Genomic DNA, 27,237 nt, shown 5'->3' with positions numbered 1-27,237 from the left:
GTGACACAATAAGGTTTATTCAGTTAATCTAAATGCTGGTGGATCTAAATACTGTTGCTGATTTAGATCAAGAAAATTAACATAGTCTTATTGCTGTATTTATGTGGGTAAGGTAATATGCTGAGTGCCAAAAAATAATTGAAGTTCTGGTTGTGGTTTTTCTATCAATGGTTTTGGGAGTTGTGTTGCAGCAAGGCACATCTGCACCACACTTGTATCCCTCTGTGACTGAATATTGAGAGCTGCAAACTCACCTCTTTGTATTGTAGTTTCATGGCTTGCGTCTTCTTCAATGTTTCTGATTCAGGTTACTGTCTTCTGTTTTGAGAACTTCAGAAGTGGAGTCTCGGGCAACAAGAGCAAACTTGACAAACCTGCTGAGCCCGCAGATGGGAAAGGATATAGTGTGGTTCCTGAAAAGATGGTCCAAAACATACCTGTTAGTAGATGAGAAGTTGTATGACCACGTAAGAATGTTTTCCTGTTTTCTACATCTCCATTAAGAAATCACCCATGAAATCACACAAGCAAAAGGGTGGCAGTGTTTTAAATCTGTTTTAGACCATTAAATCTAAATATTGAAAGAAAGACAGTAGTTATCTTATTGCACCAATTTTAAAGACAAGCTAGTGTATACAAATCTGACCTGGCTATCTATAGCAATCTTAATTACCCCATTTCCTGTGTTTCCTGTCAATACAATTTTCCACACTTACGATTTTATTTAACTTTTGTGGAACTAAGCATGAATGATTTGATATCCATTTTATTTTCTAGATAAGCATTCCATTCAGTGCTGCCTTTGGTGCAGACACTGAAGGTGCCCAGTGGATTGTGGGATATATTCTTGAAAAGGTAATTAATAACCTGGCGGTGTGGAGTTCAGAGCCGGACCTGGCAAATGACACTGTGGAATTGCTGGTTACATTGGTAGAACGAAGGGAAAGGTAAGTACTTGATCTGCGTGTCAGTGCCACCTACAAAATAATTAAGCATGGAAACATTGTAGATGCACAATTTCAGTGATAACACATTTGCCCTTCAGTTTCAAAATAACATGAAATACTTAAAATGTTTTGGGTTTCTATAATTTTGCTTGCGTCTTTCTCTGATACAACTTTTATGTGAATTATTATTTGGCTTAGGAGTTCATTTTGCATCTTTCATAAATGTATTGCTGCTTGCTGTATTTTTTTATATTAAATCATATAAACAAGAATCTAAAATAAGTAATTCAACTTGATATACGGGTCAGTCTCCAATACTTGTTACCAATAGGCGCTGTAACATTTGTTCAAGTTTATCTTTATTATCAAGTTATTTTATTGAGGTAAATGTTTTTAAATATTTGGTACCCACACACAAAGCTTAACTGCATTTGTAACTTTTTAGTTATCTTGACTAACAGTGCATTATGTCATGAAAAGAAACTGTTCCCTTTGTTATGTACGTTTTCAATGTGTCCTTTTACTGAAAATGACTACAATATGCTTTTAAAATATGCATATGGTGTTACAGATCATCTAAATTCAGGTTTCGCACTACACCTATGGTGTCAATTATACTTAAAAAAATCTATCCTAATTTGCCTGCTAAATGTAAATATCTACGCTCAGAACAGGGTCGTCACTCGTCGTCTCACAAAAGGTCGGGGGGGCATTTAGGGGTCCCCTCTCTGTAATAATAAAACTCTGCAACAAACTTAAAAAAACAAACAAACAGAAAAAGCACAACTCTGCCATTGCATAAATAAACCCATTGAGGCAGCATATGTGGTCTAGGCTTCATTTTTGCAGCTAGCAACCAGAACATCAAAATCAAGGGGTTTTTGTTTTTTGTTTTTCTTTACTAAGATGGTGGGTGTGCTGTGACATTTCTGTAGAATTTCTCCAGACATTCGATTTGCTGTGACTGTCACAGTATAACATCACTTCATGTGCAGCAGGTATTGGGGACCCCAGGAACACATAGTCTGTGCTGCATGGAATTTGAGTGAGAGGCACAGGTGGAGGCCTAATACTTGTTGCAGAGGAAATAAATGTGTGTATATATATATATATATATATATATATATATATATATATATATATATATATATATATATAAAATTAGGGATGCACCGAATCCAGGATGCAATTTCAGATTCGGCTGGAATACCTACTTCTTGAGCAGGGTTCGGATTCGGCCGAATACTTAGGGTTCTGTAGATCCATTTTAATATATCCCTCCAATGTGTGCAGTTATTTTTTTAAATAAATAAGACATTCGAATCTGGTATTGAACGTAACAGCTGTTGTACAGTATTTAATAGCAAAAACACGTTTGGTGAACTCTTTTGGTGAACCAAAATTACAGGTGGCACAGACACAAACACACGCAGCTGCTGAATGCAAACATACCCCGTATGCAACAACACCTTTTCATGGAGTAAAGTTATGCAGTAAACCTGTAATATATAGTAACAGCAAACTGTTGTAGACTTTTGTGCTTTGTTGCTTTGTCTGTCAAACGTCTTCTAGAGATTATACTGAGATTAAAAAATAATAATTAAAAATCGGAGCACAGAAATGTACATTTTTTTGTAACTTTGCAACTGTTAGATGTGCAAGATGCTGTTGAACAATATATGCTTTAGTCAATTACATTTTACGTTATTGCAATGTGCCAATACAAGTTTGAACCATTTGGGAACTGCTGTGTTTTATTAAAATATTTTTAAGCTATTTCATAGCTTCTTTGATATGTGTTACACACACTGTGCATTTAAATCAACGTGTGTTTTATTCCGATCACTCATCACGGTAATGTTTTCCTCACAGCTCTCACTCTCAGGTGACACAGGTTGAAACGTCATTAAAGAAAATAGTGGGTTATGGCCAGTGGTGTAGTCCTAAATCTTAAAGTACCGGAACGTCAATTAAAATACAGTATAGATTTTTCTAACACACATGATTGGAATTCAATTTTATTTGTACATTGAACTTGAGGGAATATTTGTTTTAATAGGTAATGCGTGCGTCTCGTTTGTGAGGTTGAGGCTACTCCCCCAGTGCTGAGAGTGCCGTTATTCCAGCCAGATTTGGCCCGTTTTGAAAGCATTAGCGGGTTAATGTTGTCTTTGGTCTTGTGACTATTTTTGTCCTGCATGTTTTGTTTTCTATTCTTTTCTATTATGTCATCTCCAGCGCAGCACTTCAGTCACTGTGTAGTATATCACGTCTTTTTTTTTCTGGAGCTCTGCATCCAATACAATTACGAATCACACTAACGCTCAGTATTTTTATTTATCACCAATTTAAGAACTGTATCAGTAATTTAAAAAAAATGTATTTTAAATACTATTTGCCGACAGTTTTGAACAATGTAATTGTTTACTACATTATGAATATTAGCTTAAAAAAAATTAAATAAACAAACAGCGGTTCTGGTATTGTAAGCTGTGAGTAACATTGCCTGCTAGTGTTTATTATTTAAATAAACGTGTAGCACGTATTTATGGTTTTGTAATATATATATTTAATCTTAAATGCAAGGGCAGTCGTTCACTCCATTCCCCGGGTCTGTGACCGATGTACAAAACAGCTTTAAACCTGTGTTGAGGCCACAATCGTAGCATGCACTTCAGCTGTCGTAGTCAGCGTTTTTACAAAAAAAAAAAAAAAAGTGTTATCCCTCTTACAGTAGTACTGTAGTGCATCACAAGAACGACTGAATCGTAATAGTGCGGGAGATTTGACTACACACATTTAAAATATGCGCTATTCAGAGACTCGGATTCTGAACATACCATCAGAACTGGTATGTAGGGAATGGCGGCCATTGATTTATTTCTTCGAAGTGCTTTTGGAAAAACAGAAAATATTGCTGAAAGTAGCGCGGTCTGGTTCTATATAAGCATCTTTATAAAACAAAATGGTAAATGTTCTTGTGGCAGAGCACAGCTCTGCCCTTTAGAAATTGGCAGGGATGGGGTTAAATTCCCCTACCTGCCTGGGTTTATTATGTTCAGATGGCTGGGGTTGATTAGTTGCTTAGCTTAATTAACGATCAATCAGTGCCCAGCCACCTGACATAAAAGGAGGCCTCAGCTTCCCGTTAGGAGGAGGGAGTTGAGGATGCAGGTTGGTGTTTGTGGTTGGTTTTTTGGTTTTGTGAAATTTTCTAAATCCAGTGAAGGCATTGCCCAGCCTGGAAACCTTTATTTTTGTAAGTTTTGTTTTTTGCTTTATTTGTGTTTAAATATCTTTATTTTTTGCCATTGTGCCCTTTTATTTTGTGTTTTTGTAATAAAAGTAGTATTTTTTTGAACTGCAGTCTGTCTCTGGGCCTCTATCCACTCGCCAGCCTGTCACTGTTCTCTTATTCACTTCTTAAGTCAAGATTCTGCCAATAGAAAAAAGTACCGGAACGTTTTTTCCGGAGCGTTCCGGCTCGACTACACCACTGGTTGTGGCAACGATGGTGCTCTCCTTTTTTGTAAGGAAAAGTAAACAGTTCTGTATTTTGACATTTCTATTGGAGGGGGGGTAGCTGTAAAATGTAAATCTTATTCAGGGATATATTTCCATTCAGTAATAAATATACTATAAACTAAAAGGCTGGAAACTATAGATTGTGTGCGTCCCTTGTTAGTAGCTGCCAGTCTGTTTTTCATTCATAGTATATATTATATATATATATATATATATATATATATATATATATATATATATATATATATATATATATATATATATATATATATATATATTTCGGAAATGAAGAAAACAACTACATTTACAGAACTGTATTTATTTTTTTAAAAGAAGGCATGGTGTGCCAATGTAACATTTAAGAATTATACAAGTACAGGGCATTTCACTTTTACTTCTTTGTTGATGTAATGCCCGATGAATTGCATAGATAATTGCATATCTTCTAACTAAAAAAAAGTGAAGCGCATTTCTTGTGATGCTCATGCAGTAGATTCCTGTGAAATGCAAATCCTGTGTGCCTAACAGTTTTCTGCATTTAACCAGAATAAGGAACATGCATTTTCAAAAGAAATGTACTTCACAATTGTATGCAATTGTCAGGTAAACAATTAAATGTATTTATGTATGTATTTATTTATTTAGATATTTATTTTTTATATGTTTTACCGGTGAAAACCAGGAACCCTAAACATAATTTACATTAGATTTAGATAAATGCAAGCAGTCCATTTAAAGTATTCAAAAGGACAGTGATTTTTTTGTATATTTTGTATAGTGCCATACTAAATATAAAAAGCACCCACATTTGTGTCAATGTTGCATACGAATAGTAGGGTGGTCACTGAATAAAACTCACTCTTTATCTTAAGACTTGCTTGTATAATCTCATACCTTACACATTTGATAACTAAAGAAATTAATGCAGTAAAGTCATTTTATAATATTGACCTTGTGATCCCAGTTTTGGTACAAAGTATTGGAGACTGGCCCATAAGCAAGACTCCCACCACATTGGAGGGGAATTAGGGTTTTTTTTAGCTCTGTTGCACTAACCACTAGCATATAAATCTTACAAATAAACCAATTGCTTTTTCTTTAAGGGCTAATATAGTAATCCAGTGTGAGAACTGGTGGAATCTGGCCAAGCAGTTTGCCAGTCGAACCCCTCCGCTGCACTCCCTTTCCAGCTCGGTGCAGAGAACCCTGATGAAGGCCCTGGTTTTAGGAGGGTTTGCACACATGGATTCAGAAACTAAACAGCAGTACTGGACAGAAGTAAGAAGGCTTTGCTAATACTCTTCTGATATATCTTTTTAAACAGTGAATGACCAAGAAAGGGGCCTAGCAGGGCCCCATAATTGTAGTGTATGTCTGAGTGATGTTTATTTCTTAATTATTTTGTAATTATTACTAATGGTTACGATGAAAGGGTTCAGCATTTTTAGTGACCACTTTAATTTTGGTGTTTTTTTGGGTGGGGTAGAGTGGTGTTTTGGGGGGCCCAGCCGAAATTAGATGTAGTAACTGTAATCCCAGTTGATATCCTGATTTATTAATATTGTGGTCCCCACTGGAAAATCTGATTGGTATATCTTTCCGGAAAGGCGACCCCCCCTCCGTTTTTTTTATATTAATCCAACTTAAATAAAAAAACAAAAATAAAAAATAAAAAAAAAAAAAAATAAAAAAAAAAAAAAATGTAATACATTTAAAAAAAAAAAAAAACGGTACTGATACGTTGATTTTTTTTCAACATGTGTTTCACGCAAAAATGGTACGTTCCATTAAGGGATTTGTTTTTTATGTGGGAGTGGTTAGATTTTGAAGTGCAAAGGGCAGATCATTTTGTGTCCACAAACAACACTGGTTGCAACGCATTATTATATATATATATATATATATATATATATATATATATATATATATATATATATATATATATATATATATATATATATATATATATATATATATATATATATATATATATATATATATATATATATATATATATATATATATATATATATATATATATATATATATATTATTTATATATACATGACATATATATATATATATATATATATATATATTATAACATAAACATATAAACAGCATGATTAATATGCAAATGTACAGTAGTATGTAGCACTTGAAGTTTGTTTCTAATGAACAGAACTGAAAATCACATCGCGTGCATAGCTGAAGGATCCACAAAATAAATAATGTCTGAGTTTTTTTGTAACCAATAGAATATCTGCCTTTTCTACAGCTAGCTAATCAGAAGTGATAGGGGTAGGATGGTAAAAGCACAGCCATGTGTTGTGCAGGGAGTTCATACAGCGCAGGTTCATGTCCGGTCTGTGCAGTGTCGCCAGTCTTTGCTGGGGATTCCAAAGGGAGTGTTGCATTGGCTCTGGTGCTCCCGCTATTATTATGCTTTATATTAACCAAAATAAGCATGTAATAACATTCATCGTACAACTGGTGATTGGCCTAAGAAGTAGCAGGTTTATTGCATGTTGAACCACCATCATGTGAAAAAGAAACACTTGGAATGTACACATGGTTTTGTGTGGGTATATTTCCTAGACCTGAATACTCGTCTGCAGTGTTGAGTAAGTCATTGATATTGGTAATATGGAATTGACTTAGTGACCCAAGCCCATTATGTTACATTGTTACCAGGCAACATCAGTAAGCTAGCGAGTAAGAAAGAAAGGGATTTAAATTGTGTTTGTGCATATAAAATGGCTAATTTGTGACTGTCATTAGAAAGAAATTGCATTCTCTGTGATGCTCTGCAGGTTCTTCAGCCTCTTCAGCAGAGGTTCTTGAATGTTATCAACCAAGAGAATTTCCAGCAGATTTGTCAGGAGGAGGAGGTGAAGCAGGAGATCATCGCCACCTTAGAGGCACTTTGTGGAATTGCAGAGGCCACGCAGATAGATAATGTCGTTATTCTCTTTAACTTTTTAATGGACTTTCTAAACAACTGCATCGGCCTTATGGAGATTTACAAGAACACCCCAGAGACTGTTAACTTAATAATTGAAGTGTTTGTTGAAGTTGCACATAAACAAATTTGCTATCTAGGAGAGGTGAGTAAATGGGCTAAATTTCACGTTTCAGTTGATGCTCTACATTCTCTGGTCTTGAGACCTGAAGTTATTTTGATTATTTTTCAGATTTAATGAAACACTACAAGATTTTTTTTTTTTTAATCCTTTTCAGGTCAGAATAAACTATGTTCCTTGGAGTCGTTGACGCTAGTAAAATAAACCCTTTACGCATTATTATCCAATATTTGGTGTTATAATTAGAATAGAAGAAAGGGGAAATAATATGAGAAGTCTATACTTAGGTCCTGAAAGGTGTGTACTTTTTGATCAACTGAACTCAATTAACTGGTTATTTATTATTGAGAGAGAGAGAGAGATTTGAGTGAGTAATACTTTTTATTTATTTATTTATTTATTTTATCAATGAGAGCAAACTAGAAATGCTGATATTCTCAAACAAAGCACTTCAGTTAAGCAGCACTGAAACAGTTAAGGGCTCCACAGCATCAAAAATAGAAAAAGTACCTGTACACAGGAATACCATTGAAGGATACTTTGACCTTCAGGAACTGCTTTGTAGGATTATTTCCTCTGTGGTTACACAGTGTAAATACTGTAAATACTGTATAATCGTAAATCTTGAAAAACTACTCACTTCTAAATCTTTTGTAGTCATTTTTGTATTACTTTAGTATAAATACGTGTTAATTTGGATTCATATGTTGTTTTTTCCTGACTTTATGTGAACGAAAAGACATACATTTGCCCGTTTTCCCATTGGAAATAGTGATATTTTGAAATATCACTGTCCTGGTCACAAAAGCAAAGTTTGTGGGGAATAATAGCCATTTTCTATACTTTTGAGGCATAAGGAATTAGCAAATAACACTTACTACACAGGAACAAAAATTGTGTTACATAGTGTTATCATCAGTTTTGTGGTATATCAATACAAAATGTAACTTTAAAGATGTAAATATAGGCTTCTGATATTCCTTTCCTGTTCTTCTAAACTGAAATATGACACCAAACAATGGATAACAGTGTATAAAGGGATACATTTTATTGATTTTATTTTACTAATTTCATAGTCTTTAGACAAACGTCCCCATACCTTGTTTCTCGCACTAAACACATTTTTTTTGAAGAATATGAATTTAAGTAATAAATGCGCTTTAATAAATGCTTTAATGCTACAAAGCGTACCAGTGCATCTCCATTATTAACTGCAGTTTTAATTGAAATACTGGTACTGCTTCATGACTATCTTGGTAGAAATGTAGAATTCCTCTTGTTCAGTCAATTATTAGTTTAGAAATATTATAAAATACAATATAGTGTTAATTTCAACAGAGTCAGTTTAAGACAGTTCAGGAGTTACCCAACAACTAATATCTTTAATTATTCTTAAAAATCATTTTTAAAAATTCACCTTTTTTTTTTTTTTGTAGTCCAAATCAATGAAGCTGTACGAAGCCTGTCTGACACTGTTGCAAGTTTATTCCAAAAACAACGTTGGCCGGAAACGAGTAGACGTGTCTGCAGAGGAGGACCAATACCAGGACCTTCTCCTGATCATGGAGCTGCTCACTAACCTGCTCTCCAGAGAGTTCATCGACTTCAGTGACACAGGTAAGGGCTGAAGATAGAAACATAACCAAGAAACCAGTAAGTCATGAAACACCGTGACGTGTGGCATTCAAATAAAATAGGATAAAGTAACCAATGTATGTGTTTTAAAAGTATTCATTAATTGGTGACTGTTAAGCTTGTATATAAAAGCAGTCACAAGTAATTAAACACACTGTAAGGCTACCTACTGGTAGCTGTACTGACAGAATAACAGTCTTAAGTGCAATGTTGTCCTAAGCTCTATTAAAATTAAAATGTTTATTTTAATATAGTGCTTCATAAACTTGAACGGCATGTGTTTAAAACAACATTAAACATGTATGTTCAGTATGCTTTTATTGATGTCAGCATTCATGGCATAAACAAGATATTAGGGATGGGAATTTTAAACATATAAACTCTAAAGAAGTCTGGCGCTTCATTGGTGCACTGTGTGTGTTTATGCCTGTAGTAGGCGTGGTATGGTAATAACGTTATTGCCAAGCGTTTTTTTTTTTTTTTTGAATTTGTTATATATTTTTTAATAAAATGGCATCTCTAAAACAAAGGAACAAGGTGAAACCATGTTTGGAAGTATTTTGAGCAACCGTGGTATGTAAATAATTATGCCAAACAAAATTGCTGTACCACAAAAACACAAGTTCAGTGCCTCGCCATTTGAAATGAAAACATGTAGAATTATTGTGGATGGAGCTACTGATGGCAATAAAAATCAAACATCCATAACAACATTTGCTAGAGATTTGGCTGAACAGGACGTGATCACGTTATCCCCACTGATAAAAGTGCATGTGAATCTTGAATGCTGCAGTTATGAAATCGATGTAAGATTATCCCAGTACTGTACCGACCCATAAAACAATAACAGCGAGGCTGGAAAAACTAAAATAAAATCGTGCTGCAGCTGTTCATACAACACTTTCAAAGGGAGAATTACCACAGTCTGGTGGACCTCATTCCCTAATCTTCCCATTGGTGGAAGGCATTTTTCGCTTGAAATTGTTCTTTAAGCTTTTGGACCGAACGGCCGTTTATGTATAGTACAATTTTTATTTATACGTTGGAACTACTGCACTAAAGTAAAGGACCCCTGAGACACACTTCAAACAGGTAGACGAGGTATCTCTTTTTACAATTTAATGTAAAGATGTGTGGATACGTGAATTTGAATACTTTACGTTATTTAGTAATACTTCACTAGAAGGCAAACATATTAATTGCTTAATATATTACATAATTGTGTGTTAGTTTAGCATATATATGTTTAGCATAAATATGACTCATGGCAATGTTTGGGAGGTTTATGTACACAAGTACAGTATGTAGAGGAGAGTGGCGTTTGATTCGAGTACACGGAAATTGTAATGCTCAAGTCTTCGTCTCGAGTAGATCTCAAAAATCCTACCTCTACTATCAAATACCGCAAAAACTTTTAAATCTCTGAGGCAGACCCTGATAATTACCTTTTCCAGAAGTGAAAGTATTTCCACCTTTTTTTCAATTGTAAGCACAGCTCGCTTTCCTGTAGCCATTTGCTTATTATGAAATAGCCTGTAGCTTATTATGAAATCGGAGTGTTGGCGCTAGACTAGAGAATGGTCAGTTATTGTATTTTGCTTCATAACTGAATATTATGCTAATATACTACAGGCATCATTTTAATAATAAAACTCTTTAATATGACACACCGTTAAATTAATTAATATAATAGACCATTTTTTGTTATTATCGATTATCATTTAATCATGGTGGTTAATTACCTTTAACTACCCTGTTTACAAAGAGTGGTAAAGTTACAGTTCTGTATGCTTGGAACTGTATTATTATTTATGTAGTACAAATCTTAAAATTAATAAATGCATTATTTTGTATGTGACTAATCATGCATTTATCGTGCGGTTTATTTTTATGTGAAACTATATTCGTTAATGTATAATTTTTACAAAATTTAACAAGAATTTGTGTGACTCCCTCATATACAGCTGAGATTCTTTTTTAAGTTGTAATATACTCAAAATCAATGTTGAAACTTATTTTTATAAATATATGTATACATGTATTACATGACAAATTATCTTATTGTTATTGTAGATTTAAAACAAATGTGCAAAAGAAATAAAATAACATTTACTCACCCCTGCTGAATTATTATTTATTGAACCTTAATCACAGTAACAGTTAGTACAGCTCCTATAAACGTTTACCATAGAAAAACGTTATGTTGCATATTGATGCTGTGAGGTAATTATTCCTAATGTAGTATTAACTAGCATATTTATACAGTAAGATCTGTTATCTAATCACATACATGCATAGCTATTTACTGTCATTGTTCACCTCTCTTACGTAACCTTAATAAGCATTAGCCTTCTGTAATAGTTTTGGTTGTATAGTTAGGATCTTAAGTAAAGCAGTAAGGACTTCTTAGTAACAAGACTGGGTTCATCCTTCGAGCAATTTGAAGAACATGGTACAGCACTAATAGCTTGGAAGACAAGGAGTTGTGGTACAACTAAACAACCTGGCAGCCATTTTGAAGAATGAATTTTAGCTGCTAAAACTCTTGCTTTATGGGATTTTGGAACAAAGGAGCCAGAGAGTTTCTGATTGGCTGGTCACTTTGTTTGAAGTGACAGTGTTAAGCAACATCTCATGTGTTATGAATTTGAGAATTATTTTCTTAATCAGTGCTTGTAACTTTAAGGTAATAAAACTTGATGCATCACTTTCTATATGATTTATTTATATGATTGACCTTTCTTTTGATATGAAACACATCAGTGTTCAATGCAGGCAGATCATTGCTTTAATTGAGTTCATGTCAGATATTCTTAACATTGTCTTTGTTATTTGTTTGATTCTGGGTATATTTATTTAGTCTAAGTATTTCTTAACACAGACTTCTGTATTATTTATGGTTGAAATATTTTAATTTCCTAAATCTATTTTTCAGTTACCTAGTGAAATCGGCCCTTCTAGGACCCTGGAGAGGCGGGAGGGCTGGGTCGTTACCTGTGTGCTCAAAGGTCTTCCTTTGCGGTGTTCGGGTTACTGCTTCCCCCGTGTGGTTTAGAAACTACCTTGATTAATTGTTGGGAAACAGTCGGTGTGTCTGAATTTGCAGTCAGAATACTAACCTGTCTGTATTGTTAAAATAAGCCTGTATCACCTGCACTTCCTAATGTCTCTTTTGTTGTTTAGATGAAGTTTTCAGAGGACAGGAACCAGGTCAGGCAGCAGACAGATCAGTATCAGCTGCAGATGTTGTGCTGTATGGAGTTAATATAGTGCTGCCACTTATGTCGCAAGATCTGCTAAAAGTAAGTATTACTGTAAAATCTTTTCAAAACAAAAATGTCTGATGTATTTAAGTCCATTTATGCAGAGTCTATTGTAGTAAATTTGAAAAGGAAGTCCTTAATTTTAAATGTGTACATAGAGAGCTTGAAAAATATAACAAAGTATAATTCGTGAGTGCCAAAGAGAATCAGTAATAGGTTTAAAAAAAAAAAAAAAAAAACTGTCATGGTTACCTACTGAATTTCAATCCAGGGTAAAGAGTCATTCTCCTGTGAAATCAGTTCTCATTAGAACTGGACCAGTATTCTCCTCATGAAACCAATAGTACAATTTGCAAAAAAATTATACTTTGTTGTGTTCTGGAAAGGTGGCTGGAAGCTTATTTTTCCCCCTCCTTGTTTTCAATAGTTTCCATCTCTGTGTAACCAGTATTACAAACTCATCACCTTCATTTGCGAGATCTTCCCTGAGAAGATTCCACAGCTACCGGAGGATCTCTTTAAGAGTCTGATGTTTTCCCTGGAGCTTGGCATGACCTCGTATCCTTTTACTACATTTCAGTTGTGTTACAAGCATTGAAATTAACACATGGAACACTTAAAACTGTTCATGTCATCTCAGATTACTTTTCTCATACTCCAAAACATGCTGTCACTTTAGCATTTGAAGAAACATATATTTATGTATTTATTTTTATTTTAAAGGATTTCTAATCATTTATGACAATACACTGGGCTTCCATGCCTTCTCATTAAAACCAGGTTTTGGAGAAAGTAGTGCTAATGCAATACAATGTCATCTCCCTTAACCACTGCAAACAGGATGAGCTCAGAAGTCAGCCAGTTGTGTTTGGAAGCTTTAACCCCCCTGGCGGAGCAGTGTGCTAAGACACAAGAAACGGAATCACCGCTTTTTTCTGCAACCAGGCACTTCCTTAAGGTAGCTGTTGAAAATTGTGTATTTTATCATTTTCTATGTTAACAGAGATGAAAAATCTATGCTGATTGGTGGTTTTCCGCTTTTACTCAGCCTGCCCGAGCTATTGATGTGATCAATGCAGATCTGGGGGGAAAATTTTTTCCCAATTTTTATATATATTTTATTTTAAATTATTTTAAATCTTTATATTTATTATTTTAAATCTATTTAGACATTTGTGACAGTTGGTGAGCTTCGTATTTATTTTTTTAACATAAAACAAACAAAAAAAAAAAACTGTAAAAATAAGGCACAGTTTCATGAAGGCGGTTGTTTTCACATTACCCCATTGGTGTGGGTGGTCCATAGACAAGTGCTGTTAATTTATCAGGTGTGGTGCAGTTCTACAGTTCACATTGCAGAAAATGGCAAAAATGATGGAATGAAAGGAAGGTGCTGGCAAAAAATTAAGATACATACTGTATATATTTCTCTTCTGTATCACTTGTGTAGCGAGCAACTGTGTGTGTGGGGGGGGGGGGTTGGTCGCAGACATTGTTGACAGAGCCTGTAGACCCCCACTTTACTGGAATAATCCATAAATTAGTATAGCTCACCTTCAAACTGCGAGCACCGGCTCTGCCTTTATTATAAATACTTTCCTGTTATAATATACTGACGGTACGCTTGCGTCTTATACAACAATAGCTGCCAAGTCTGCATTTGTTTATTGGTCTGCATGCGTACCAGCATACCAGTTATATGAACCCCTGATTACGGATCAAGCGGGTATAAGGCGTTGGAAAGCCATATTCTCTGCAGAAAACATGCAGACATAACAAGTACTCGTCACAGTAACTGCAGCCTGATGTTGGTGATCCAGTAAATTGTAAAATACACCCCATGATTAAACAAGCATCTTTTGAAAAACAAGAAATTGCCAGACATTTGAATCCCATAGAATAGAGTGAAAAATCAAGAGGTCATTTTAAACTTTTTTATTAACAGAAAGTTAAGATTTGTTTTTTAAAGTTGTAAACGGAGCCTTTTTAAGTTTTTAAACCTTGTTTTATTAAACTTACATGACATAAGCAATTAGTGTTTGTTTTTATATGCACTATATTTTCATACATTGTTTTCCGCATGGTAACATAAAATGAAGCAGAAAATGTCAGCTTTGTGCTTTAAAATAAACATCTACAATATGAAATGCTTAGCATTGCAAATAAGCCCAAACTAGTGGATGGTTAGCTCAGGTTCAAGAGCTGCTTCTTCTTCGTCGTCTTCTTCTTCTTCTTCTTCTTCTTCATTGTTGTTGTTAAAGCTCAAAGAACAATTGAAAGTGTACATAGTTCTTTTTGGATGTTTTAACAGCTAAAAGGGAGTGACTTTCTGATGTAAACATGTTGCATTTGAGATCCAAAGGAACAAGAACATTAAAGAAATGCATGTATCTCAGACCTTGTGCACATGTAAGAAAAAATAGATTTCACTTGAAACTAAATATGTATTTTACCTCAACTTTATTTGACTGGATACTTCCATCAAATTTCACAGACCCTATTTTAGCATCTTGACTTGTCCAATTTTTTTTTTTTTTTTTAATTTTTAAAAATAATTTACCAAATTTTGCTTGGCAGATGCTGTTTTGTTCACTCTCAAGTATTGGCATCTCTGGGTTTGTGAAACCAGCAGTTAAAGTTCATGTATTTGGTATCATTTCAAATGTAATCTGAATCTTAACTTCATTCAATTTGGGTTCCTGAGCAGAAAATCCAACACGGCAGTGGATCCCAGATTCCTGCCACTTTTCAGCTTGTTTTACTTCTCCTCACTTTCATCTGTGTTAAGTTATGTTTGATTTCATTTCACAGTTTATTAATGTCTACTGTTATGTGAATAATAATAAATGTCAAGGCAATAGCAATTCAGGTTGAAAAGGGTATTCCAAAGATAGGACCAGCACAAAGGTTTGTTAATATTTTAAACACAGCCACTACCTATCAGTGTCTGCTTGTGGTTTAATAGTATGCCCTGGTTTCATTCAGCAATCCCTTCCAGCTAAAGTACTTTACTGCTATTTTATACATCTAAGAAAACAGTAAACCATTCTACATGTATTTGATAATTGGCAATATGGTCTAAGAAATGTGGGTGTAATATAATTTGCCTGTACATTGAGTAAAATTAATTAATTTATTTGCTTTAACTTTTTCAGCTTGTTTTTGACATGCTAGTGTTGCAAAAACACAAGACGGAGATGACCGTAGCTGCAGGCGAAGCATTGTACACATTAGTTTGTTTGCATCAGGTAAGAGGGAAATCTTTGAGTGAAATTTTGCTATTAGGACGACCCAAGGAACCAACAAAATGTGTCCTTACAGGGCTGGTGGCCTTAAAGCCGCTACACACCAGACACGATGTAGTTTATCATCAGGCTCCGCTACACACCAGACACGATGCAGTTTATCATCAGCCTCCGCTACACACCAGACACGATGCAGTTTATCATCAGGCTCCAGTACACACCGGACACGATGCAGTTTATCACCAGGGCTGCTACACACCAGACACGATGCAGTTTATCACCAGGGCTGCTACACACCAGACACGATGCAGTTTATCACCATGGCTGCTACACACCAGACACGATGCAGTTTATCATCAGGGCTGCTACACACCAGACACGATGCAGTTTATCACCAGGGCTGCTACACACCGGACACGATGCAGTTTATCACCAGGGCTGCTACACACCGGACACGATGCAGTTTATCATCAGGCTCCGCTACACACCGGACACGATGCAGTTTATCATCAGGGCTGCTACACACCGGACACGATGCAGTTTATCATCACGATGCAGTTTATCATCAGGGCTGCTACACACCGGACACGATGCAGTTTATCACCAGGGCTGCTACACACCGGACACGATGCAGTTTATCACCAGGGCTGCTACACACCGGACACGATGCAGTTTATCATCAGGGCTGCTACACACCGGACACGATGCAGTTTATCATCAGGCTCCGCTACACACCGGACACGATGCAGTTTATCATCAGGCGCTGCTACACACCGGACACGATGCAGTTTATCATCAGGCTCCGCTACACACCGGACACGATGCAGTTTATCATCAGGGCTGCTACACACCGGACACGATGCAGTTTATCACCAGGGCTGCTACACACCGGACACGATGCAGTTTATCATCAGGGCTGCTACACACCGGACACGATGCAGTTTATTCAGGGCTGCTACACACCGGACACATGCAGTTTATCATCAGGGCTGCTACACACCGGACACGATGCAGTTTATCACCAGGGCTGCTACACACCGGACACGATGCAGTTTATCATCAGGGCTGCTACACACCGGACACGATGCAGTTTATCATCAGGGCTGCTACACACCGGACACGATGCAGTTTATCATCAGGGCTGCTACACACCGGACACGATGCAGTTTATCATCAGGCTCCGCTACACACCGGACACGATGCAGTTTATCATCAGGGCTGCTACACACCGGACACGATGCAGTTTATCATCAGGCTCCGCTACACACCGGACACGATGCAGTTTATCATCAGGGCTGCTACACACCGGACACGATGCAGTTTATCACCAGGGCTGCTACACACCGGACACGATGCAGTTTATCATCAGGGCTGCTACACACCGGACACGATGCAGTTTATCATCAGGGCTGCTACACACCGGACACGATGCAGTTTATCATCAGGGCTGCTACACACCGGACACGATGCAGTTTATCATCAGGGCTGCTACACACCGGACACGATGCAGTTTATCATCAGGGCTGCTACACACCGGACACGATGCAGTTTATCATCAGGGCTGCTACACACCGGACACGATGCAGTTTATCATCAGGGCTGCTACACACCGGACACGATGCAGTTTATCATCAGGGCTGCTACACACCGGACACGATGCAGTTTATCATCAGGGCTGCTACACACCGGACACGATGCAGTTTATCATCAGGCTCCGCTACACACCGGACACGATGCAGTTTATCATCAGGGCTGCTACACACCGGACACGATGCAGTTTATCATCAGGGCTGCTACACACCGGACACGATGCAGTTTATCATCAGGGCTGCTACACACCGGACACGATGCAGTTTATCATCAGGGCTGCTACACACCGGACACGATGCAGTTTATCATCAGGCTCCGCTACACACCGGACACGATGCAGTTTATCATCAGGGCTGCTACACACCGGACACGATGCAGTTTATCATCAGGGCTGCTACACACCGGACACGATGCAGTTTATCATCAGGGCTGCTACACACCGGACACGATGCAGTTTATCATCAGGGCTGCTACACACCGGACACGATGCAGTTTATCATCAGGGCTGCTACACACCGGACACGATGCAGTTTATCATCAGGGCTGCTACACACCGGACACGATGCAGTTTATCATCAGGGGCTGCTACACACCGGACACGATGCAGTTTATCATCAGGGCTGCTACACACCGGACACGATGCAGTTTATCATCAGGGCTGCTACACACCGGACACGATGCAGTTTATCATCAGGCTCCGCTACACACCGGACACGATGCAGTTTATCACCAGGGCTGCTACACACCGGACACGATGCAGTTTATCATCAGGGCTGCTACACACCGGACACGATGCAGTTTATCATCAGGGCTGCTACACACCGGACACGATGCAGTTTATCACCAGGGCTGCTACACACCGGACACGATGCAGTTTATCATCAGGGCTGCTACACACCGGACACGATGCAGTTTATCATCAGGGCTGCTACACACCGGACACGATGCAGTTTATCATCAGGGCTGCTACACACCGGACACGATGCAGTTTATCATCAGGGCTGCTACACACCGGACACGATGCAGTTTATCATCAGGGCTGCTACACACCGGACACGATGCAGTTTATCATCAGGGCTGCTACACACCGGACACGATGCAGTTTATCATCAGGGCCGCTACACACCGGACACGATGCAGTTTATCATCAGGGCTGCTACACACCGGACACGATGCAGTTTATCACCAGGGCTGCTACACACCAGACACGATGCAGTTTATCATCAGGCTCCGCTACACACCGGACACGATGCAGTTTATCACCAGGGCTGCTACACACCGGACACGATGCAGTTTATCATCAGGGCTGCTACACACCGGACACGATGCAGTTTATCATCAGGGCTGCTACACACCGGACACGATGCAGTTTATCATCAGGGCTGCTACACACCGGACACGATGCAGTTTATCATCAGGCTCCGCTACACACCGGACACGATGCAGTTTATCATCAGGCTCCGCTACACACACACCAGTTTATCATCAGGCCTGCTACACACGGACACGATGCAGTTTATCACCAGGGCTGCTACACACCAGACACGATGCAGTTTATCACCAGGGCTGCTACACACCGGACAAACTTATGGAAACTATAATAAGACGATGCAGTTTATCACCAGGGCCGCTACACACCGGACAATGGAAAATTACCTATATGCTACACACTGGGACACGATGCAGGTTTTAGGAAAGGAGATCGTGCTAACTAACTTGACATTTTTTTGAGTTTATCAACATCGATAATGGATAATTGCATCACCAAGCATCATGATATGGTTTGCAGTTTAGATTTGCTACACACCGGACACGATGCAGTTTATCACAGGGCTGCTACACACCGGACACGATGCAGCATTCTCAAACTGCTGCTACACACCGGACACGATGCAGTTTATCATCAGGGCTGCTACACACCGGACACGACAGTTTATCACCAGGGCTGCTACACACCGGACACACATGTGCAGTTTATCATACACAGGGAGTGGTTACACATGTAGAACAGAAAGTACTGATCAGAGGAAACACCTCAGACATGATGCAGTGGTAACCAGCGGTGTACACACAGGGATCAGTTTATTCAGGTCCTGCAGTTTATTCAGGCTCCGCTACATTAATGATTTAGATTCTGGTATAGTAAGCAAACATGGCTGTTAAATTTGCAGACGACACAAAAGTAGGAGGAGTGGCAACACACTGTTGCAGCAGCAAAGGTCATTCAAAATGATCTAGACAATGCATTCAGAACTGGGCACACACATGGCAAATGACAGTTAATCATCAGAAAAGCTGTAAGGTACTGCATGCAGGAAATAAAAATGTACATTATAAATATCATATGGGAGATATTGAAATTGGAGAACACAATCTATGAAAAAGACCTAGGAGTTTTTGTTGACTCAGAAATGTCTTCATCTAGGACATGTGGGGAAGCTATAAAAAGTTTATCATCAGGCTCCGCTACACACCGGACACGAGGCTACACAACATGCTCGGATACATTGTGAAAAGTGTTGAATTTATCATCAAGGGAAGTAATGTTAAAAGGGCTGTACAATGCAGTTTATAAGACGGTGCTCATCTTGACCGGATTGTGTGCAGTTCTGGTCACCTCGCTACACAAAAGATACGCTGCTCTAGAAAGAGTGCAAAGAAGAGCGACCAGAATACACACCGGCTTAAAATGCAGTTTATATGCAGGGCTGCTACAAAGAATTGAATCGATTCAGTCTTGAACAAAGAAGACTACGGACACGATGCGACCTAATTCAAGCATTCAAAATTCTAAAAGGTATTGCAGTGTCATCAGGGCTGACACACCGGGGACTTTTCAGCCTGACAAAAGAAACACGATGCAGGGGTCACAAATGGAGTTTACAAAACCGGGCATTCGATGAGTTTATCATCAGGAGGCACTTTTTTACACAGAGAATTGTCAGGGTCTGGACATCGGACACCCCAGTTTATCATGTTGCTACACACCTGACACGATGCAGTTTATCATCAGGGCTGCTACACACCGGACACGATGAGAGTTTATCATCAGGGCTGCTACACACCGGACACGATGCAGTTTATCATCATGGCCTGCTACACACCGGACACTTGCAGTTTATCATCAGGCTCCGCTACACACCGGACACGATGCAGTTTATCACCAGGGCTGCTACACACCGGACACGATGCAGTTTATCATCAGGCTCCGCTACACACCGGACACGATGCAGTTTATCATCAGGGCTGCTACACACCGGACACGATGCAGTTTATCATCAGGGCTGCTACACACCGGACACGATGCAGTTTATCATCAGGGCTGCTACACACCGGACACGATGCAGTTTATCATCAGGCTCCGCTACACACCGGACACGATGCAGTTTATCATCAGGGCTGCTACACACCGGACACGATGCAGTTTATCATCAGGGCTGCTACACACCGGACACGATGCAGTTTATCATCAGGGCTGCTACACACCGGACACGATGCAGTTTATCATCAGGGCTGCTACACACCGGACACGATGCAGTTTATCACCAGGGCTGCTACACACCGGACACGATGCAGTTTATCATCAGGGCTGCTACACACCGGACACGATGCAGTTTATCATCAGGGCTGCTACACACCGGACACGATGCAGTTTATCATCAGGGCTGCTACACACCGGACACGATGCAGTTTATCATCAGGCTCCGCTACACACCGGACACGATGCAGTTTATCATCAGGGCTGCTACACACCGGACACGATGCAGTTTATCATCAGGCTCCGCTACACACCGGACACGATGCAGTTTATCACCAGGGCTGCTACACACCGGACACGATGCAGTTTATCACCAGGGCTGCTACACACCGGACACGATGCAGTTTATCACCAGGGCTGCTACACACCGGACACGATGCAGTTTATCATCAGGGCTGCTACACACCGGACACGATGCAGTTTATCATCAGGGCTGCTACACACCAGACACGATGGCTACACACCGGACACGATGCAGTTTATCATCAGGGCTGCTACACACCGGACACGATGCAGTTTATCATCAGGGCTGCTACACACCGGACACGATGCAGTTTATCATCAGGGCTGCTACACACCGGACACGATGCTACACTACACACCGGACACGATGCAGTTTATCATCAGGGCTGCTACACACCGGACACGATGCAGTTTATCATCAGGGCTCCTACACACCGGACACGATGCAGTTTATCATCAGGGCTGCTACACACCGGACACGATGCAGTTTATCATCAGGGCTGCTACACACCGGACACGATGCAGTTTATCATCAGGGCTGCTACACACCGGACACGATGCAGTTTATCACCAGGGCTGCTACACACCGGACACGATGCAGTTTATCATCAGGCTCCGCTACACACCGGACACGATGCAGTTTATCATCAGGGCTGCTACACACCGGACACGATGCAGTTTATCATCAGGGCTGCTACACACCGGACACGATGCAGTTTATCACCAGGGCTGCTACACACCGGACACGATGCAGTTTATCACCAGGGCTGCTACACACCGGACACGATGCAGTTTATCATCAGGGCTGCTACACACCGGACACGATGCAGTTTATCATCAGGGCTGCTACACACCGGACACGATGCAGTTTATCATCAGGGCTGCTACACACCGGACACGGTGCAGTTTATCATCAGGGCTGCTACACACCGGACACGATGCAGTTTATCATCAGGGCTGCTACACACCGGACACGATGCAGTTTATCTCAGGGCTGCTACACACCGGACACGATGCAGTTTATCATCAGGCGCCGCTACACACCGGACACGATGCAGTTTATCATCAGGGCCGCTACACACCGGACACGATGCAGTTTATCATCAGGGCTGCTACACACCGGACACGATGCAGTTTATTCAGGGCTGCTACACACCGGACACGATGCAGTTTATCACCAGGGCTGCTACACACCAGACACGATGCAGTTTATCATCAGGCTCCGCTACACACCGGACACGATGCAGTTTATCATCAGGCTCCGCTACACACCGGACACGGTGCAGTTTATCATCAGGGCTGCTACACACCAGACACGGTGCAGTTTATCACCAGGGCTGCTACACACCAGACACGATGCAGTTTATCATCAGGCTCCGCTACACACTGGACATGGTGCAGTTTATCATCAGGCGACAAGATACTTTTATAGCGATATGACCATTCCCACCGACACAGATGTGATGTGACAGATGAAGGCTTGTACATATTCGTCAACAGGATGTGGAAATTATGAGTGTCTTCTCTGGTGGTATTTCAACATATATGGGAATAAATTATAGACACCAGGCTTATCCAGTCCCTTTAAAATGGACTCCCATATATTATATTTCATCTCTGTATCTTTATAATTGCGATGATCTTTGTCATAAAGCTGAGAGTATTTTTTCCTCCGTCATTTTGGGTACTGCTACACCTTGCTGGACACAATGCATTGAAGCTGTTCTTTGATTGCTCAATTCCCTAGTTAGCCCACAAAAAATAGGATTCAATACTATTTATTTTGTGTCGCCTGTGGTGTAAAAGATACCTATCAAAAGTATAGGTTCTATTCATTGTGTCGCATCGCGTCTGTTGTGTAACGGCCTTTACTGCTACTGTAGGTACATAGAATTTTGTGTAACTGCTGGTTTTCATAGGATTTTGTCTATTTAGAAATACTGAAAGAAATGAAAATTTATATGGTAAACGGAAGACATTGAAAAAGACTTCTAGTTTAAATGTTTTTCATAAAATGTTCATTTTCTTTAAAATTCAGCATTTATTGACTGTAGAATAGCTGTGGATGATTTTGTCTATTTAAAAAGCTATTAGTTTAGACAATGTGTGCACACTAATTTAACACTTTTATTGAAGTTTAACCAACCTAAATGTTGATTTGTTTCCCCTGCAGGAGGATATGTACATGTGTCACACTTTATATTTTCCCTTGTTCTAAAAAAAACTACATTCTATACCATTCTGTACATACTGGTCATACATCCCAGTCGTCAACTTTTCATCACACTGATACCTCTTAATTTTTCATTTACAGTTGTGTGTGTAGGGGTTGACATTTGGGAGTTTACAGCATTCTGTCTTATTAGTAAAGTAACAGGCTTGTAGATGGTGGCTGTAATACTGCATTTCTGTGTTATGTAGCATTTTCAGTATCATAATGTTATTTATGTGATTTAATTCTAAGGATATTATAAGGATAGCCAAACCATCATTTTTAAATTGAGCTCCCGTCTTAATTTAGAAACTGTGTCACAGGGGTTCCCACAAAGTTTAAAGAGCCACCTGGCATCAATATTAGAACACAGTAAACTAGCAGCCTCATCTGATTTTCTCCAGAAACTGCTCCCCTATTATCATACCATGTCCTTCTTGGACCACTGCTTCATCTCCTTTTCACTTCTACCCTCTCTCCCACCCACCTCTTCTCTCCTTTCGTCTCATCCTCCGCTCACTTCCCCAACCACCTTTACTTCCTCTGTTCTATCCCTTCTTCCCCCTATTGACTCTTTCTCCCACGTTTCAGTAGACTCGGCTGCCATGAGTCTTTCTCTCTCACCGCAACTCTTGACTCCTGTCCATCGTCTCCCGCCCTGCTTGCTCATCCCCTCCCCAGCCCTAGCTCTCCTCTACATTCCAGTCGTCCCGTAATGTTTATTTAATGGAGGAATCTTGTGTGTCAGAGTAAATCAAGTATATCTGAATGGAGCTTGTACTGACATTTAAATTCATATTTTCACTGCTGAGCAGCGATGGAAGAGATCCAAGCTACCCTCTGATTGACTATTGCTCCCTCCTCTCCTCCTCCTCGACAGCCCTCACCTCTGCCAAACACTCCTACCATCAAGCTATCATCCTGTCCTCCGCCGACTTTTCTCCAGCTTTTCCTCCCTCCTTCGACCCCTACCCCCTCCTCAATCCTCCTCGAACCCCCACCCCTCCTCAAACCCTGACTCCCTCCTCAAACTCCTGCCCCCTCTCCAATCCTCTTTAAAACCCCTATCCCCTTCTGGGGGAGGGGTTAGGAGACGTTCTGCAAATCCCTACCCCCCTCCTCAATCCTCTTCAAAGGAGACCCTTTGGGATGGGAAAAGTTTGGATTTAAACCCCCCTCCCCAATTCTCTTCCAACCCTCACCCCCTCCTCAATCCCCCACCACTTCTATCCTCCTGGTCCTCAAACCCTGACCTTCTCTCCAATGGGAGGAGTTTCAAACTGGAAGAGAGGTTAGCAGAAATTTGGGGGTGGGGAAAGAGTTTAGAAACCCCCAAGGGTTTAGGAAATCCTCCTGGGGAGGAGTTAGGACCCCCTCCCCAATCATTAGTAACCCCCACTTGGGGGTCAAGAGTTTGGGGGTGGGGACCCCTCCCCACTTCTTCTCAAACCCCTATACCAGTCCTCAAACCCCCACCCCCTCAGGAGTCCTCAGGGGTGGGGGAGGAGTTAGGAGGAGTTTGGAGGTGGGACCCCTCCTGGGGGTGGGGGGACCCCCTTAGGAGAAGTTTGGGGGTGGGGGAGGAGTCCTCTTCAGGAGAAGTTTGGGGGTGGGGTAGGAGTTCAAAGAAGTCTTGGAGAACCCCCACCCCCTTTTGGGGTGGGGGAGGAGTTTCAAACCCCCACCCCCTCCTCAGACCTCCTCAAACCTCCATCCCCCTTCCCATTCCTCCTTTTACACCTGATAACTTTGCCTCCTTCTGCTCCAAAGTAGAGGACATTCAGAAGCTATTCTGGAAGTCTGTCTTCCCTTGCCCCTCCTCATTCTGAACTTTGACACTGTCAATCATGCTGCTCTCCTGTCCTCTCTGATCTGGGGCTCTCAGGCACTGCTCTTACCTGATTTTCCTCCTATCTCTAACTATTGCTTCAATGTTTCCTGGCATGGCCTGCTCTCTCTCTAGGTGCACCTCAAGGATCTGTCCGTCCTAGGACATAATTTATTTAAAAATGAATCATTCTTATTTATTTTCTAAAGTGAATAGTTGAGACTAATACATAATAAAAAAAAAAAAAACTTACACAAAATCACCAACATGCATAATTACTTTGGTTTGTTTTTTTTAAATTATGTAGCTGCATTAACTGGTGACTCGCAGTGCTTTACATCTTTTTTACTCTCATTAGCCTGTGGATTTTTTTTTAGGATACTAAAAGCTTTGTTCTTTTAAAAGTGGGGAGTTTCTTGTGTGTAGCAGTGAGGGTATTTATTGGAAAGTTAATGTAAAAGTAAGTTTAACAATGGTGAAGAGTAACTGTTTCTTTGCTTATTTTACTTGCCAAGCACAGTATACCAATAAATTGCAGTACTGCTTTAGCATGCCTCCAGTTCTTTGATTTCTTTACCGTATAACAGTAACCCTCAGGTAAAACTTATCTGTTTCCTAATTGAACAGGCAGAGTATTCTGAGCTGGTGGAATCCCTGTTGTCAAGCCAACAAGACCCTGTGATTTATCAGCGGTTAGCTGATGCTTTCAACAAGCTCACAGCCAGCAGCTCCCCTCCCACCCTGGACCGCAAGCAAAAGATGGCCTTCCTTAAGAGCTTGGAGGAATTTGTTGCAACTGTGGGGGGCCTGCTGTGTGTAAAATAACAACCGTGATGACTTTGGTGAAAGATTGCACTGCTGGACAAGAAACTGCTGAAGCTGAAATTATTTTATTTTTTTTGTATTGTTTGCAGGCTGCATTCATGGCCAAAGGCACAATATGACTAAAAGAGAATTGATGGACTGGGAGTAAACTATTAGAATTCACATTTATTTCCTCATCCAAATATTGTTGATTTAGCGAGAGAGAGGTTAAAGGCCATTGTGAATTCCAAACATATGCAGATAAATAGGCACAGAGAAGAGTTTGTGCAGAGTGCCTTTAGTTTTATGGAACCAGCCATCTAAGTGGCCAGAACAAACTTGTCTTAAGGGAAAGATCCATTATTTCTGAGCCCTGTTTTGAACCTAGACATTATTGAACAGTAAAAACATGTAACAGCTTTGAGAAGTTTTATTCTTCATGCAGGGCTGTAGGTATGTGATTGTGCAATGATAAATAAAACACCAAATCACTTTTGTTAACTCTGGGGGTGTAAAATGTGTTTTAAAAAAAAAAAAAGGCAGGTTTCCAGTTTTGTGTAATACTGCGGCTGGCAAAATACTATTTTATGCCACGTGATGGAAAGGATGTGTCTTCTTTTTTATTTTTCATTTCTGCTTCCCATAATGTAGAAGTCAAGGGTTATGTGGCCTTAACTCTAGGAGATACAATGCATTTGTGTTATTATTATTATTTTTATATGAGGCCACCACTGATGTTGACATTTCAAATAAGGAAAAGGACTTTAGTTACAAATAGAAAATGAAGCTCCTTGCAGGTCTGCTGAAGCCATATTGGGGAACAGAAGCATAAATCTTTTTTCTTATGCTTCTACCAATACCCCTTCTCCCCCAAATGAAACTGATATCTACACTGCTTTAGCAATGACGATGGAAAGGTATTCTAATACACAGGGATTTTAGTTGGGACATTATTAAAGAAAGAAAAAAAAACAACATTTAGAATACTCTTGTTAATAATTTTGAAAAAATGTTACAAAATGTAAAAGTGTACATAATTTATTTGTTCTTGTAGTGCTGTTTTGTGTTAGATCAGCCATCTCAGTACCATGTTTCAGTTATGTACATTTCTCAGCCAGACAGAATTTGAAATGATTTCAGGCTACGTTAAACTTACTTTGTGTGTGTGAGCTGATGGTTTCTGCAGGGCAGTACTTCAGTAGTGGATTTCCTGCATAAGAATCTCTTGGTGAAGATTGTCCTTACCCTAAGAATAAAGACATCACAGACAGTTAGAATTGAAGTTAAAGAACCAGCCTTTTGAATATTATGAACATAAAATCCA

At 39.7% G+C, this 27,237-nt stretch overlaps 1 protein-coding gene across 1 annotated transcript in view; it reads left to right on the top strand.

Annotated features, from left to right (window-relative positions):
* The window catches only part of LOC121320471 (exportin-4-like), a 100,430-nt gene extending 73,685 nt beyond the window's left edge, over window positions 1-26,745 (top strand). The window contains exons 13-22 of the mRNA XM_041258817.1: window positions 308-467; window positions 778-947; window positions 5,576-5,750; window positions 7,286-7,579; window positions 8,992-9,172; window positions 12,374-12,492; window positions 12,881-13,011; window positions 13,294-13,411; window positions 15,609-15,701; window positions 25,737-26,745. Of these exons, the coding sequence (XP_041114751.1) occupies window positions 308-467; window positions 778-947; window positions 5,576-5,750; window positions 7,286-7,579; window positions 8,992-9,172; window positions 12,374-12,492; window positions 12,881-13,011; window positions 13,294-13,411; window positions 15,609-15,701; window positions 25,737-25,934 (1,639 nt within the window). The 3' untranslated portion in view covers window positions 25,935-26,745. The remainder of the gene's footprint in view (window positions 1-307; window positions 468-777; window positions 948-5,575; window positions 5,751-7,285; window positions 7,580-8,991; window positions 9,173-12,373; window positions 12,493-12,880; window positions 13,012-13,293; window positions 13,412-15,608; window positions 15,702-25,736) is intronic.
* Window positions 26,746-27,237: the final 492 nt, after the last annotated feature.

The sequence above is a fragment of the Polyodon spathula genome, chromosome 9, assembly GCF_017654505.1.
Source record: "Polyodon spathula isolate WHYD16114869_AA chromosome 9, ASM1765450v1, whole genome shotgun sequence".
NCBI classification, from domain to species: domain Eukaryota; kingdom Metazoa; phylum Chordata; class Actinopteri; order Acipenseriformes; family Polyodontidae; genus Polyodon; species Polyodon spathula.
The sequence above is the reverse complement of the archived record's forward strand: the minus strand, read 5'-3'. Positions and strand labels throughout refer to the sequence as shown.